Source organism: Aspergillus costaricaensis (genome assembly GCF_003184835.1).
Source record: "Aspergillus costaricaensis CBS 115574 unplaced genomic scaffold BO79scaffold_20, whole genome shotgun sequence".
NCBI classification, from domain to species: Eukaryota; Fungi; Ascomycota; class Eurotiomycetes; order Eurotiales; family Aspergillaceae; genus Aspergillus; species Aspergillus costaricensis.
The window spans coordinates 502597-517388 of NW_020291820.1; the positions used below are offsets into that span (position 1 = coordinate 502597).

The following is a 14792-nucleotide window of genomic DNA, read 5'->3' on the forward strand; positions in this document are numbered from 1 at the left end:
GAACACCAGAAAATGACCCTTTCCTGCCCTAACTGGCTCCGCGTGTAAGTATGAGACCCCGCGGGTAAATGCAACCCTGCTGAGTCTCCAAACAGAGTCTTCCTCGCCCTGGAGATCACGGTGTTCTTACCCCAACTCTTGCGCATCTGGATTCAAAAGAGGAGCACCGGCCTGTCCCTCATCTACACATTTTTGAATCTCCTTAGTGCCACCGAACGGTTTACCGTCGGTTTCTCCGCAATCGTCAACTGCACCATCGCCGGCGCCGATGCGCCAGCCTTTTTCGTCCATGATCCGAGAACAGTGGGAGATTGGCTGAATCTGTTGCAGCTAGGTGTCGATTGGGTGCTGCTCTTGCTCTTGTAAGATTACTGCTACTAGCCTCTCTTTTCCACGGTCCGCGCTCCGCCAAACCGAACGGAATACCGTCCCGTATAAATACTAACTAAAAATGGCCCAAGCTTCATTCTATGTCTTACCTATCCCCCTCCCCACTCTCCCTACGCCAGTCAGGTACGCATCCTAGTCGCCGTCCTGTACACGGCGTTCACCCTGATCTCCGTCGTCCCACTTTTCACCGACGCTCTCTTCCCCTCCATTTTCCACGAACCGGGTGAACGTCAACTTAATTTCGGCGTGGCCATATTTATGGGGTTTCATCTCTTTTTCCTCAATACCATATTCACACTTGTTAGCATCAGCTCGATTATTCCTCAGGCTGTCCAAATCCGCTCGCTCCCGTTGAATTTCGATGTGGTGAGAGTGCGGGACTGCGCTCTCCGAGGGGTAGTATTGGCAATGTTAACTGTGTCGTGGGTGTTTCGAGTAAAACTCCCGGATGGGGTCGATATCCTAACGCCGTTCCGGTCCATTATTTGGTATGTACGGGTAGGCTGGCCGGCCGGAGGTACCGGGATATTTGCTTTAGTCCAGGGGGGTTTGGCTGTCTTGGGGCTAGTAGGGAGAAGGAGAGTGGGTGGGAAGGGAGTGACCGTAAGACGGGGAGAAACGGATCCGCTTCTACAAGGAACGAGGGATGTGTTTGAGGAACAAGCTTAGATAGACCTTCCTCCTTTACGTGTTGAGTGGTTTTGAGAGAGTCTCTCCAATGTTTATCTGAACAAGTGAGAAGAACAATCAAAAGATAATTAGTTCTGATAGAGTTCATTAACTCGTGCCATATATTCACTCTGGGATGTTCTTTCGATTCCAATGCATATATTCCCGAATGGTCAAGGTACAAGCCCTGGAGCCCTTGCGAGACATGATCAGGAAGCTATTCAATAATTTAGGACTGACAGTGTCTACGAACCCGTGATATGGCTCTTTAGAATCACATTCAAGAACTCTCACTTTGTTACCTGATTACGCTAATGCATGATAAATACATCCACGAAACTGAGTCACTTGGTTGGTGAGTAATCGGTTAGTGGATAGTTAGTGGACAGTTAGTGGTAAACGGAGGAAGATGAGCTGGGAGTAGGCTAGCAACTGACCCGCATCCTACTTTGACTTATTTCAGTTAGCCAATTCCTGAAAATCATCAGTTGGTACTTAGTACATTGCTTTACAAGACCCTTGATCTCCACCCCATACTTTCTCGACTTTCTGTTACCCCCACTCCCGGCAACCGATTTCCCCAACTGTTTCCACATGGATAGGTATATCAGATGGAAGGAAGACCATCGGCAGTAAGTTCAGCACGACTATCTTGAAAGAATCCGTTACGAAATATTCTGCCTAGGCCCGATACCCCACCGTTGGTCCTGGAGCTAGTAAATAGCAGTCCGACACTTTGGACAGAGGATGAACCAACCCAATCGTTCACAATCGCTTTGCGCAGAGTCTTAAACAATCAATGCTTCTGGCTGCGATGGTCACCTTTCATAGATCCCAGTAAGGAAGAATTTGTTTTATTGTCTCATAGTCCAGAAAGCAGCAAAGTCGAGAGGATCGGCATTGAGAAATACTCGAGCTATTCACCATCATTACCAAAGTGTTCATCAATTCCCCAATGAACCGGCATCGTACTATGTTGAAGAAGCCAAAAAGAATCGGGATCGCAGTACGATAAATGTGCGAACGGGGATACCTGATACCTGGATCAAGCTCCTAGAACCGGGACGCACTTATACCATTCTCTGGACGGGCAAAGAGATTCCATACTGGGATTGGGGTACGCCGCAGCAGAAGGTGGGAACTGAACCAAAATGGCCCCCTATCTTGGTTCCGGGTGGTGCACACTGCACCTTTACTGTGCAAGAAGGGCGGCGCCCTCATATCCCCTCACCTCCGACGCCACCGCCAATTGATCCAAGCGAAAGAGTGTAAGCCCTACAACCCCGATAGAGAAGAGGCTTGTGAGCTAAAAATTGAACAGTCCCGGCGCACCAGTTATGAGTCTTCAGCTGAGCTGTAGCCCAACAAGGCCTCAATCTGAGCGCTTGAATATGTCTATCAAGGTCACCTACCACGGTCCCTCATCCGACCCCATCACGTTCCACACCTGGGCATTCAGCCCACTTAGATCCTTCAGCGTCTATCGCCGTGTCTTCCCAGATCAGTCTACTGAACCGAAATGGAAGACATGCATAATCCATCAGTCACTACATGTCTTTTGGGATAATCTTGACAGACAGCTCAACGTGGCAGAAAATGAAGAAGGTCGATTCGCCACGCTCTTCCCTGGGGAATCCTGGTCAGATTCCTGGTCTTTCGATGCGGATGGAGATTGTGAGCCTGAAGACGCCCGACCTGGCCAGCAGCTTCGATACCAATTCACAGGGGAAACACTGGACTGGTGGGATTGGGGTGCGATGGAGGATCACGCGCAAACTGTTGTCACGCTGCCTGGCTCGGGAGTTGAACCTATTAAGCACCCGAAGGACAATGATAACCGACCGAAAGTGGTCATACCAGCTTCTAACATTGTCGAGTGGATTGTTCCGCAGTGCTTTGATCGTCAGTTTGATTAGTGCAAGTACAATATCCTTTAAGACTCTGTCGTTCTTTTAGCCACAAAGCTTCAGGTTGCCGTATTTCTAAAAAAGGATAACTAAAAGGTCTGTGAGCTGTAACCCATACATACACCCCAGAAAGGCCTACAGAGAATTTCCCCAAAATTTCATGATCGTTCGATGACAGGGAATAGAAAGGAGAACACATAACAATTCAACTAATGCAGTGCCGCTTTAATAGAAACAATGACTCTGATCACGGGGCACAGCTGCTGTCCCCGCATCTGTTAATGCCCAAAACAAGCCGGCGGGTGGGGCAAGCCACCAGAAACATAACAGTGCATTATCCTCCTGCCATACAAGACTGACTACTACACACTACTGACAGTAAAATGGGCCAGGGCAGATTGCAAAACAAGACCGCTATTGTGACCGGCGGAGGTTCTGGATTCGGGGAAGGAATCGTGCATAAATTCATTCTCGAGGGCGCGAACGTGATCATTGTCGATATCAATAAGCTAGAAGGGTTCCGAGTGCAGAATAATGAGCCACCAGGACGTGCTATCTTTCTTCGAGGAGATGTATCGAGTGAGTCTGATTGGGAGGTAGTGCGTGAAGTGGCACTTGAGAAGTATGGGAAGATTGACATCGTGGTTAATAATGCTGGGATTGTTCATGAAGTTCAGGTATACAGAATTTTTACTTTTCTTACTTCATTTTAATGCTTTTATTGGTTTTTATGACGTTGACTGATAGCATAACAGCCATCTCTTGAGACATCCGAGGATATGCTGGACCGCATGTATAAAGTCAACGTTAAGAGTATCTATCACTCGACCAAGACTATTGCTCCCTACTTTCAAGAGCAGGGTGGGGGCGTTTTCGTGAATATCTCAAGTATGAGCTCTATTCGCCCTCGGCCGAAGTACGCTTGGTACTCCGCCACGAAAGGGGGTGTGAGTGCGGTATGTCTGTTCCTTTCCTTCCCTTTCGCTTTCATCGTAGAAAGTCTTACGATTTATTGGGCACAGGCTACCAAGAGCCTGGCTGCAGAGTTTGCGAAGGATAACATTCGTCTCAATACTGTGTGTCCCGCTGCAGGCGAAACTGGAATGTGAGTATCTGTTTTGATTATCCGCTCTAGTGATAGACGCCCTAACTACCTTGTATCGGTGCTAATACATGGCCAGGATGCCTCTAATTCTTGGTGGAATAGACACACCAGAGAATAGAAGCAACATTCTGTCTAGCATCCCTCTGGGACGATTTGCCACTCCGGAAGACGTTGCCAATGCCACTGCTTTTCTGGCAAGTGATGAGGCGGCGTTCATCACCGGGGTGGAATTGCCGGTAGATGGGGGAAGATCATTGTGATTGAGATATTGAACTACAGACATTATGGAACACTCGGTGGCTTTGTTATTATGTACTGCGAACCTCAGAAATAAGCCATCTGGCACCATTTATCATGTCCTGGGTAGCAGTCCTCGTTGTGGTCAGTTCGGGGAATATCCAGAACGCATGGGGCATTCCCGGGTAGACAGCAACCCGAACTGGTGTGCTAGACATGTAGTCAGTGGTAATTGAAAGCGCACATTTTAGAAGAGCTAATGTACCCCCTTTCTTCAAGTTTGTCCGCATAGGCTAGGGCCTCATCGCGGAGCGGGTCACGGCCACATATCATGATAAAAGATGGCGGAGATCCACCCAGATCCCGGGACAATAGTGGAGATACCGTAGGATCTCCCCGGTCATAAGGCTGATACCACTCGAGGAATTGCTTCATTGAGCGCTGATCGAGGATTGGTGTATCAACGAATTGTTCCATACTTTTCAGTCCCATTCTCTGGTAATGCAGCTCACTAGAGCATAAGACTGGAGACCGAAGGAGCTGACCCCGGATTTCGACTCCCAAGCTCCGAGATAATTGGCACAGTACAGCAGCCTAGGTTAGAGGGATTCCATTTATATTATTAAGAGCATCATTCAATCAATTATCAGAAAGTTCATACCAAGTTTGCCCCAGCACTAGTCCCCCCAACGTAAACATTACTCGTATCGAAGCCATGGGTCAGATTGTTTTGGAATAACTATCAAAGATAAGCTATTAGCTATATCTAGTATAGTGTGACTGAGTGGGATATGATTTACCCAACGAAGTGCTGTGATCGCTTCTTGAATAGGTGCTGGATGCGGATTCTCTGGTGCACTTCATGATCCCATCGTTCAATGGTTAGCGAAGCCTCTGGAAGCAATGGGTCACTTACAGGCGATAGTCAACGCTGACCACATTTAGCATGGCTTGCACACATAGAACGCGACAGATATTGTCTTCTCCTTCTAGGTCTCCCAGTGCCCAGCCGCCTCCATGGAAGCTTCACGTCCGACACAACACTGTTAGACCGTTCCGAAGCATAAGATCTAAACAAATACATACTAGATCATGACGGCCCCATTTGCTCCAGGCGATAGTAGCTTGTATATTCTCAATTTCAAGCTCGACGGAGAGTCTGTAGTCAGATCATAAACTTTAAGTCCTTCAACTATTGGCGATTCATGTTGTTGTGCACGCATTTTGGCTTCGCGCATTGTTTGACGATACTGCTGTACTGAGCCAGTCAGATGTGGAACCTTGCTTCTGTTATTGCGATAAAACTGGCTTTGAAATCAGCATTCAATTACTATGCCAGTAGGGGGAAATTGCAACTAGCTTACCTCTTCCCATTCCAAATTCTCTATGGCAAAGGTATCCCTTTGCGATAGCCACTGGCCTGTGCTGGCACTGGGAATCTGCTCTCGACTCATGGCTGTCTGCTAGCACTGGGTCAGCCTGGAGTATGTTCGAGATTGAGAAAATTCTGCGAAAGGGCGACCGTCCACATTCTAGCGGAAGAGTAAGGACTCAGTGCATTCGCTTGTTCTCGCTTCTTATAAGCTGCATATAATGTCATCATAATGACTATCGCATGATGCATAGCAGATGGCACCAGGATGCGGGCATGTGACCAGACATTCACAACGACCACTTTGTGAAAGCTACATTTATTTGAATGCGTTCTCCTGCAAATTCACGCATCAGATACCTTTCAGACTCATATGAGGGAATTGAGAAGTACTGAGCTCACTTCAACCAATCCTCTCGAAATTCTATGCTTGGTACCCCCCCACATGCGTCTTTCCAATGTCTTGAATTACTACAAATATGCTTAATCATGTCAAGACAATGTCTTCGCCGAAGGTGCAATGAATGCGACTTGACTCTCAGTTTCATCTTCAGACGGCTTACATACAGAACTCAATCGGGGTGGAAATTCTGGCTAGGGCTCTCCGCCAGAAGTCTTGTCAAATGGTACGAAAGGTTGAAAGGTCAGTACTAGGCAACAGATGCCATAATTATGTGGTTCTTCTTCTGCTGCAGTTCTGATGAGACAGCGTGTACCGATTCAGTCCACGATTAGAATACTCTTCACTGCGGATGGAACATTATGACAGGGGATCGTCGGCTCTCCGCATTTCGGCTCTCGGATCATTTCATCCCTTGCAGGGACTGGCCAACACACTACTCCGATGGAGCGTTACACGCAGTAGCTGGCTACTGTTCCCGATCAGGAATCAGACCGTGTCAATCGCTGCAGCTAAAGCAATTCTGCCAGTATCAGTGGGGTGTCAAACGAAACGTGATGCTATGATTGGCCTCGGCAGTGATGATAATTTCCTCTCTTCTACCCCTCATACAGTCACGCTGCGCACAAGAGAGGGGTGGGCTTTCATGACCTCAGGTCGCGGGGAATTTGGGTTACAATGGAATGTCACTACACGCGACGCTCCTGTCGTTAAATACCAGGCTTCATGGCCGGTTGTTCCGGATTCTGCAGCACCTGCAGGGTCAAAATTGAAGCTCTAGTCTTGCCAAAATGCTCTTGTCATTAAAGGCACACAAAGCACTACCAGCAATCTTTCTAGCTTGCGGCCTTGTGGCTGGGCAAGAGAGCAGTAACTCTACCTTCGATGTACTGGACTACGTTAATCCCCTGATAGGTACCTCCAATGGAGGTAAGAACAGTCCTTTGAGAGCATCAACTCGCCAGGCTAATATAACGGTACAGGTCACTCATTTGCAGGGGCGACTCTGCCCTTTGGTTAGAAGTCCCAACGTGCCGGACTGTCTCCATGCCCTCTGACAGTCCTTAGGAATGGCAAAAGCGGTAGCAGATACAATTGGTGAAAACCAAGCCGGTTTCGCCTATGACACGACATACGTCTCGGGATTCTCCCACATGCATGACGATGGAACCGGTGGCGTGAGTCATCTCGCTCAATGGTATGCTGTTTCACGCTGACTGTTCCCTTCAGTCGCCATCTTTGGGCAATTTCCCCATTTTTGTGCACCCGGGATGTCCAAATGATGCACTCGACAAGTGTACATGGCAACAGGCCGATCGGGCGATACCTTGGACGAAAGGCTCGCCAAAAGCGCGCCCTGGTTACTTTAGTATTACGCTTCAAAGTGGTGTATTTGCAGAGATGACGGTCACGAATCATTCGGCTTTGTATCGATTCACCTTCGAAAACGCGACCGAGTCGCTCAGTCCTGTGGTTCTCGTTGATCTCATGGATCTTCCACAGTCGCGCACGAATGGAACAGCATCAGTAAATCCATCCACGGGTCGCTTGACAGGAAATGGTACCTTCAGCCCCAGCTTTGGTATCGGAACTTACGATCTCCACTTTTGCGTAGATTTCAAGGGTGGTGTCGTTCGAGACACGGGTGTGTGGTCCAACAATCGCGCCGGTCAAGGACAGACAACCGTATCACTCACATCTGACGGGAGCAACACCGCCGCGACCCTCTCTGCTGGCACATTTGCCCGATTCAATATGTCAACAGATGACCAAGCACTAATGGCAAGAGTAGGTGTGAGCTTCATCAGCGTAGAACAGGCCTGCTCGAACGCTGAAAAGGAGCAGCCGAATTTTGACTTCGCTGGAACAGTGAATGCGGCAGAGGACGCATGGAGGGACAAATTGAATGCCTTTACTGTTAAGCCGGGAAATGTCTCATCCGATATACAGCAAGTATTTTGGAGCGGCATGTATCGTACAATGATAAGCCCGCAGGACTATACAGGAGAAAACCCACTTTGGCAGAGTGACGAGCCGTATTATGACAGCTATTACTGGTGAGTGGACCTCGGAGTTTTCCGCATCTTACTTACGACTAGACAGTATATGGGACTCCTTCCGCGGCGTTCATCAGCTCCTGACGCTAGCCGATCCGCTGTCTCAATCTCGAATGATGAGAAGCCTAGTGGACATCTACCGCCACGAAGGCTACTTACCAGACTGCCGAATGTCGTTATGTAAGGGATATACACAGGGAGGGTCAAATGCGGATGTTCTTCTCGCTGAAGCTCTCTTGAAGAATGTCAGCGATATTGATTGGGCTACTGCGTATGAAGCTGTTGTGAAAGATGCGGAGGTAGAGCCCGCGAACTGGAATGTCGAAGGTCGCGGTGGACTAACTAGCTGGAAATCACTCAACTATATTCCGACGGACGATTTTGATCCATATGGTGTTGGACTACATACACGCAGTATCTCGAGGACTGTTGAGTATGCGTACGATGACTTTTGTATTGCACAAATGGCCCAGCGTTTGGGTCATCAGAGTGACTACGAAACGTACATGCTACGTGCCAACAACTGGCAGAATATGTTCAAGGACGATCAGAAATCTTACCTGCAAGGGAAAGATACCAATTTCACAGGGTTCCTACAGCCTCGGTACCCTAACGGGACTTGGGGCTATCAAGATCCCATCTTCTGCAGCCCATTGCTCAATTTCACATCTTGTTACTTGAACGCGGATGGGCACGAGACTTATGAGGGAAGCGCTTGGCTCTATTCATTGTGAGTTTCATACACTTTTTCCTCTCTCCGCTCAACTACTGACTAAATTATGAAGCTTTGTACCACAAGACATGGCTGCATTGGTCACACGATTAGGTGGACCGCAGACCTTCACATCCCGCCTTTCTTATCTTCATGACTCTGGTCTACTTTACGTTGGTGACGAGCAGGCCTTCCTCACCGTATTCCAATTCCATTACTCCGGACGGCCCGCGCTATCGACTCAACGCGCGCACTACTATATCCCCTCCCAGTTCAACACATCTGTCTCTGGTATTCCCGGCAACGACGATGGGGGAGCCATGGGCGCATTCGCGGTTCTTAGCATGATGGGTCTGTTCCCCGTCCATGGTCAAGAAGTGTATCTCATTAGCCCGCCATTCTTTGAGGAGATCAGCATACAAAACAAGCAGACTGGAAAGCTCGCCACGATACGAACTGTCAACTTCGACCCTACGTATCAGTCGATCTATATCCAGAGCGCCAAGCGGGATGGCCAAGCATGGACGAAGAATTGGATCAGCCATGACTTTTTCCTTAATGGAGGGACCCTCGAGCTTGAGCTAGGCCCTACGGAGAGTGACTGGGGAACTCGGGACGAGGATTTGCCCCCGAGCATGAGCAATTACTGATTAGCCTAGATGCCTTGCTCCCTCGTCCTTGGCTACCAAACGTGTCTTTTGGGCTTTCTGCAAGCTTTCCTGGAACGGACAGGCGGGTGATTCTGAGAATGTTGCCAGAATAGCTCTTTATTTGGGTCCAGCCTAAGGTTATTCCCTGTGCTTCATCTACAATTCAATAGCTATGAGCAGTCATTTCATTCCCGACGACAGTCCCACCAATATAAATCACCCAATAACTGGACTCATAGTAGATACTGATCCGGGGAGACATGAACCTAGATCATTTTCCCAGGCTCACCAACGTGGCCCAGGAGGCTGAGACTCCCTTGATGGCCTTCCAAGGAACCCCTCTCTCCTTAAATGACAAACCAGTCACAACAGCCACCACACTCAGCGACACCACCGTAAGAGTCAGATTGCGCATGGCGCGCCTCATCCGTGGCGCCGTTATCCTAGCCACCTGTTCCCTGAACGCAACAGGATCATTCCCATTCGGAAATGGAATATCCGGCACCTTCTCACCCAGAAACTGTACACATCCATTATTAGCAGATCAACAAACGGCACCCAACACAAAAGGGAAGGAATACTTAGAACCAAACATACCTCACACAAACTCCCCCACCCATCCCCAACCTCCCACTCCAACAACCTCCTCTTATCCCCCACCATCATCCCCCTAACCATATTACAATGATCCCGATAAACCCACTTCCCATTCCTCATAATCCCCTCCTTCGCAGACCCCTTCCTCAAGCTCCTAAACAATCCAGAATACCCATACGTGAAATAAAACTCCCACAACCAAAACCTCTCTGCATTAAACACTTTCACAAACCACGCCACCCAACTGTCTTCTATATCGCTCACCACCGTCTTCATAATACTTCTATGCCACGCATCCAGATCGCTTCGAGTATTCAATATCACTTTCGCCTCCGGATACGCCTCAATCAACTCCGCCGCAAACATGGCAGGCACCGAGTCCAACACAGCATCGTGATCGCCCAAGAGAGCGTCGAATTCCGCTCGCGTTATTTGGACGTCGCCGTCAGCGGCCCCGGCGTATTTGCGTCGTGCGAGATTAGCCCATTCTTGGATGTAGCCCCCGTTGGACTCGGAGACCAGCGTCCAGCCGTGGTAGGGCTTGTAGTTGAGTTCTTGCAGTGCATGGCTGAGACTTTCTGTTGCAGAGCGCGGGAGGCCTGCGCAGATGAGGCGGAGGGGGCGTGTGCGTGTTCGGGGTGGAGGTTGGGGGTAGCTGTAGAGGGAGGATTTGATGAAGTTCATTGTTATGGTGGTTTGATTGGGGTGGTATGGAGTGGATGATGGGTGGGTGGGTGGGGTGATGTCTGCTTTATTAGGGAGCATATGGTCAACTGCGAGGGTAGGACAAGGCTTATGGAGGAGTTCGGCTCAGCTTCTCTATTTGGAATTCAGTTGGCTTTGATTGTGATTGGGGTGGAGCTTAGCTCTTTAGGGTGTGATTTGTAGCCTGTGGCAGAGTGTGTTGTTTAGTGCTTACGAGGTTACCTAAGCTCTTTTGGGTAGGGGTAAAGAAGGATGTCTTTGGTTCTTGTCTCATCGTCAGCCTATCGCCTGCTACTTTCTAATAGTAAGGCTCTTTTGCTGGTCAGGCTGATAAAAATCAAGATGATCGCATTACTCCGTTTTAATACTCTGTTACTAATTCTGACTCGAAACTTGCTTGTCTCCTTTGAAATGGTCCAACCTCATCAACCTATACAGAATATATGTCAAATAATCATACCGACATTTTGATCTTCTCTTGGAGAGTAAGTTTCAGATCTAACTTATTAGGAGAATATAGCTGATTTATAATCAATGAATAGATTTAGTAGAGGAGAAAGAAAAACCAGGCACTACTCATGCTTACATATGAAGTATTTTTAGGTGTAAAGGTTTTTTATTTGTATATAACTTAACGATCTGCAGTTTTGGTCGTGGTGTCCTCTAAAGCCTCATCCTGCATCCTGATTGACAGAGAAGTGGTATGGCTTAGATCAAGGGGTCGCTGGCTGAGATAGACGGTGAGCACGGCTGTTTACTTTGTAATCAATGCAGAATGGCTTGTATACATTAGGCAGGCAGGCTACAGTAGTTTGGTTGGTTCGCGGTCCTTTTCATGTTGAACGAAATAAAAGGATTAGAAAATTTTCGTTGGCTGAAGGTACATTTGCGCTGGCTCGAGCCCTCTTGTGTCGCGTAACTACTGACGCATTGATAATGGTTGACTCTGCGAAAACAGCAGGTGACTCTGGGAATGGCAGGGACTCTATTCAATTCATTCAAATCTGCTTGTTTGACCCCAATCAAATTCGCTATATAGATTACTAGTGGTGTAGCTGATTCACTCTTTCAGGGGGGGGGTATATAACTCCAAATGATGCCGGAGTCCTTGAGATTCCATAACGTTGTTATGAAACAACATATGCTACAGATATAGGAGTGTTGGTTATTACGATAGCCAAATGGCATTGAATAACGGTGTAGTCTTTATTCAAGTAATATGTGTGAAGAAGAGGTATAACCATTGAAGCATCGTAATTCACGACCACCTATTTCCTCCAAGTCACCATTTTACCAGGGAATTTAAACTATTTTGTATTCCCTACCTGCCTGGTCCTTCTAATATAAATACAATCAACCTTGCCCGGGGGAACTTAGTCTAGAATATATTTCGGTCTTTCAATTTATGTTATATTTGAAATCTATCCTGATGGGCTGGAGACCTACTTATACATATTCCCAATTTAGGAGTATAGCAACGTCTAGTAATATGTTGAACTGCCAAGCAAGGACACATCCGTCATCGACCACACGTAAGTGGAGGAGGTGGTATCGTCAAACTGCTGAGTACCGCCCTTGAGCGACCCGGGAGGAGGGCTGCAGTGTAGTTGTGCTCTGCCGATTATAGAAATCGAGGCTGGAGGCCGACTACTAGGCTTCTTGACGGGGAGGAGAGAACCTTATCATTCCGACGAAGGTTATCGCGCGAAGCCGCAGGTGCGGAGGAGTGCGTGACTGAAAACAACTACCTTATAGGGGACATGGTGACCCCAAAGCTATACAACACCATAGCGTTATTACCTTACACGTGGAAGGATATGTTGGACCACCTATGGATATGAGGCATCTTATATGAAATTATGAGGGAAACGGGCCGCCTAGGCCGCAGTAGCCGACCCGAATTAGCAACTTAATACAACCCTGACTGCATGTTCCGCCAGGTGATGTACTCATCACATCATGCTTGCACGGATTTTCCACTGCAAGCCTGAAAGTGGCATCTATTAGCTATTCAGAGCAGACAGAGCGAGAGATTCTCGTAACGTGTCTTTAAGCTGACTCCTTTACTTGATTAAGATATTGCCCAAAGGACTATCTTCTCGTTTGTCTTTTGCGAGGTATACTATACCAAAGGAACTGCGAAAATGCCCTCCAGTACTACCAGAAACCGTGTTATCCTAGAGGGGTTGTTCAAGACCATACTAGGATGGAGAAATCAGGTGCCTAAGGATGGACATGTTGATATTCGCAGTCTGAAAGATGTCGAACATGTGGTTCAATTCGATTTCGAAAACTTGGATAATGCGGAATCCAACCTGGCAATGGTTCCTCCTATCTTGTTTAAACCAATGAATCTGGCGGATTTGGAGAGGCATCCAGTCGATCCGAAGCTGGCACGAGAGTTCCTTGACATCGATCAGGACGATAGCGATAGGAACTTTCCCATAGGACCGATAGATCGTGTACGTCAAGTCTCTACATTTATCGAAGATCGCACTACTCGCGAGGCCCGGTCTCAGCAGGGTCTCCAGAGTGTGGAGTAAGTTTCTTTCTACCACTGGGTGAAGAAAAAATCGTTTCTGAAAACATTCCATATCAGAGCTCCAGAAAGCACGTTTTGGCTGGAAGCCATACTAGCCTACAATTACAGTAACAACGGTTGGTGGACGGCCGAGTGTCTGGTAGAGCCACGCCCCGACAATGGTAAGCCTTATTCACACCTAGCCTTTCACCTTCTAGACGATAAGGAGGGTTGGGAAGACGCCATTCTGTACTCAGAGCTGTGTGCGATTGTCGAGGCGATGAAAGGCCGTGCGAATCAACGACTGGTGGATTCTGAATACGTACGGGAGGAACTTGACGAGTGTGGCGGTAGAGGCAAAGAAGTGCACCCATATCTCTTTCATGATGAAGAGCATTTTCCTGTACTCATGGTGTCATGCGTCCTACCTCAACATGCTAGACTCTTCATGGCATGTATGAGCCAGCGGAAGCTAGTGATCAGACAATCCAAGCTGTACAGCTTTGAATGGAAGGACGAGGCACCGGTGGACTTGTTTGCTCGATTGTACTTAAGCAAGCCTTTGGTGCCACGGATCTAGGACTAGCAGGCAATATTGAGGATTGATACCTAAACGAGCATTCATCAGTACTGAAATAAGACCGCGCCGGGTCCCGCGAAAGATAATCACTGTTGGGGTATATCTCTCTATCTTCTCTCTATATGTATGTCATTATATTATTCATGGTCTACTGCTAGACTCCTATTTGAAATATTGATAACCGACATGAGCCCCTTCGAAAAAAATCTCGGAGCTGAACGGCCTAGTGTCTTGGCTTTAGCCGAATCAACTATTTTTCTTCTGTCAACTTCATTAAATAGTACGATGTATGCTTCGTAGTGAGTAGAGTCCTATTTCACGATTAGATCCAGTAAATGTAATCGACATATCCAACAACTTGGAACGTTGTATGTTAACTACATGCATCATGGTTGAGAGTACACTTCGAAGAAATAGACATCGTGTTGTAGGAGATGGAACCTCATACCGAAAATGCTTTTTACGCATCGGCTGCATTGTTTGGGGAGCACAGCCAAGACTGCCGAGAGAACTGTTGCAGAATCCGCGGCAGGCATGGATCGTCAGTCTGATAGCACTCGGGATTTCCGATTCCATTCCGATGTTGCCATGACTTTTTAAATTATGATAGACCGTGCTTCAGCCGCTTAGTAACAACTTGTCCATCCAAGCCCCGCAACCATGACAGAATACTACTGTGTAAGTCAGTCTTGGCAGAAGAGATATTTGTCGTGATTGAAATATCTATCCAGATTGGGGCCTACAGAAACCAAGTTAGCTAGAACAGTGCAGATATCTTGTAGATCTCGGCACATATCGAATTTTAGCATTTGTACCGAGGACCTTCGGTACCGATACCCAAGGCGCATTAGCTTGCAGCTACATGAATTCGTTACATAAGATAACGGTTC

At 47.7% G+C, this 14792-nt stretch overlaps 6 protein-coding genes across 6 annotated transcripts; 4 read left to right on the forward strand and 2 right to left on the reverse strand.

The window, feature by feature from the left end:
* Window positions 1-12: 12 nt before the first annotated feature.
* On the forward strand, window positions 13-2975 carry BO79DRAFT_256264 (uncharacterized protein; the record flags this gene model as incomplete). Its single annotated transcript, XM_025686182.1, has 5 exons — window positions 13-44; window positions 96-362; window positions 462-878; window positions 1998-2327; window positions 2381-2975. The coding sequence occupies 5 exons, from the start codon at window positions 13-15 to the stop codon at window positions 2973-2975; spliced, it is 1641 nt and encodes a 546-aa protein (XP_025538495.1).
* Window positions 2976-3349: 374 nt separating this feature from the next.
* Window positions 3350-4331, forward strand: BO79DRAFT_288370 (3-ketoacyl-reductase; the record flags this gene model as incomplete). Its single annotated transcript, XM_025688677.1, has 4 exons — window positions 3350-3643; window positions 3722-3922; window positions 3989-4071; window positions 4148-4331. 4 exons carry the CDS (start codon window positions 3350-3352, stop codon window positions 4329-4331), a joined length of 762 nt encoding a protein of 253 aa, XP_025538496.1.
* On the reverse strand, window positions 4148-5762 carry BO79DRAFT_268833 (alpha/beta hydrolase; the record flags this gene model as incomplete). Its single annotated transcript, XM_025687144.1, has 7 exons — window positions 4148-4518; window positions 4574-4902; window positions 4970-5047; window positions 5109-5166; window positions 5225-5332; window positions 5395-5612; window positions 5673-5762. 7 exons carry the CDS (start codon window positions 5760-5762, stop codon window positions 4380-4382), a joined length of 1020 nt encoding a protein of 339 aa, XP_025538497.1. The 3' UTR covers window positions 4148-4379.
* Window positions 5763-6789: 1027 nt separating this feature from the next.
* On the forward strand, window positions 6790-9673 carry BO79DRAFT_175375 (glycoside hydrolase family 92 protein). Its single transcript, XM_025679793.1, has 6 exons — window positions 6790-7010; window positions 7064-7096; window positions 7149-7258; window positions 7311-8137; window positions 8184-8867; window positions 8923-9673. The coding sequence occupies exons 1-6, from the start codon at window positions 6872-6874 to the stop codon at window positions 9497-9499; spliced, it is 2370 nt and encodes a 789-aa protein (XP_025538498.1). The 5' UTR covers window positions 6790-6871; the 3' UTR covers window positions 9500-9673.
* On the reverse strand, window positions 9654-10825 carry BO79DRAFT_175378 (sulfotransferase family protein). Its single transcript, XM_025679794.1, has 2 exons — window positions 10097-10825; window positions 9654-10019 (listed from the first exon to the last, which is right to left on the reverse strand). Exons 1-2 carry the CDS (start codon window positions 10778-10780, stop codon window positions 9771-9773), a joined length of 933 nt encoding a protein of 310 aa, XP_025538499.1. The 5' UTR covers window positions 10781-10825; the 3' UTR covers window positions 9654-9770.
* A 2120-nt stretch (window positions 10826-12945) lies between these two features.
* On the forward strand, window positions 12946-13902 carry BO79DRAFT_256269 (uncharacterized protein; the record flags this gene model as incomplete). The annotated part of the gene is made up of 2 exons (XM_025686183.1): window positions 12946-13340; window positions 13401-13902. The coding sequence occupies 2 exons, from the start codon at window positions 12946-12948 to the stop codon at window positions 13900-13902; spliced, it is 897 nt and encodes a 298-aa protein (XP_025538500.1).
* Between the last annotated feature and the right edge of the window lie 890 nt (window positions 13903-14792).

Coding starts and splice junctions, on each gene's coding strand:
- BO79DRAFT_175378 (XM_025679794.1), bottom strand. CDS start 10,780: ATGAACTTCATCAAATCCTCCCTCTACAGCTACCCCCAACCTCCACCC. Junction 10,020..10,096: donor GGTGGGGGAGTTTGTGTGAG/GTATGTTTGGTT, acceptor GGATGTGTACAG/TTTCTGGGTGAGAAGGTGCC.
- BO79DRAFT_175375 (XM_025679793.1), top strand. CDS start 6,872: ATGCTCTTGTCATTAAAGGCACACAAAGCACTACCAGCAATCTTTCTA. Junction 7,259..7,310: donor ATGACGATGGAACCGGTGGC/GTGAGTCATCTC, acceptor TGTTCCCTTCAG/TCGCCATCTTTGGGCAATTT. Junction 8,868..8,922: donor AGCGCTTGGCTCTATTCATT/GTGAGTTTCATA, acceptor TAAATTATGAAG/CTTTGTACCACAAGACATGG.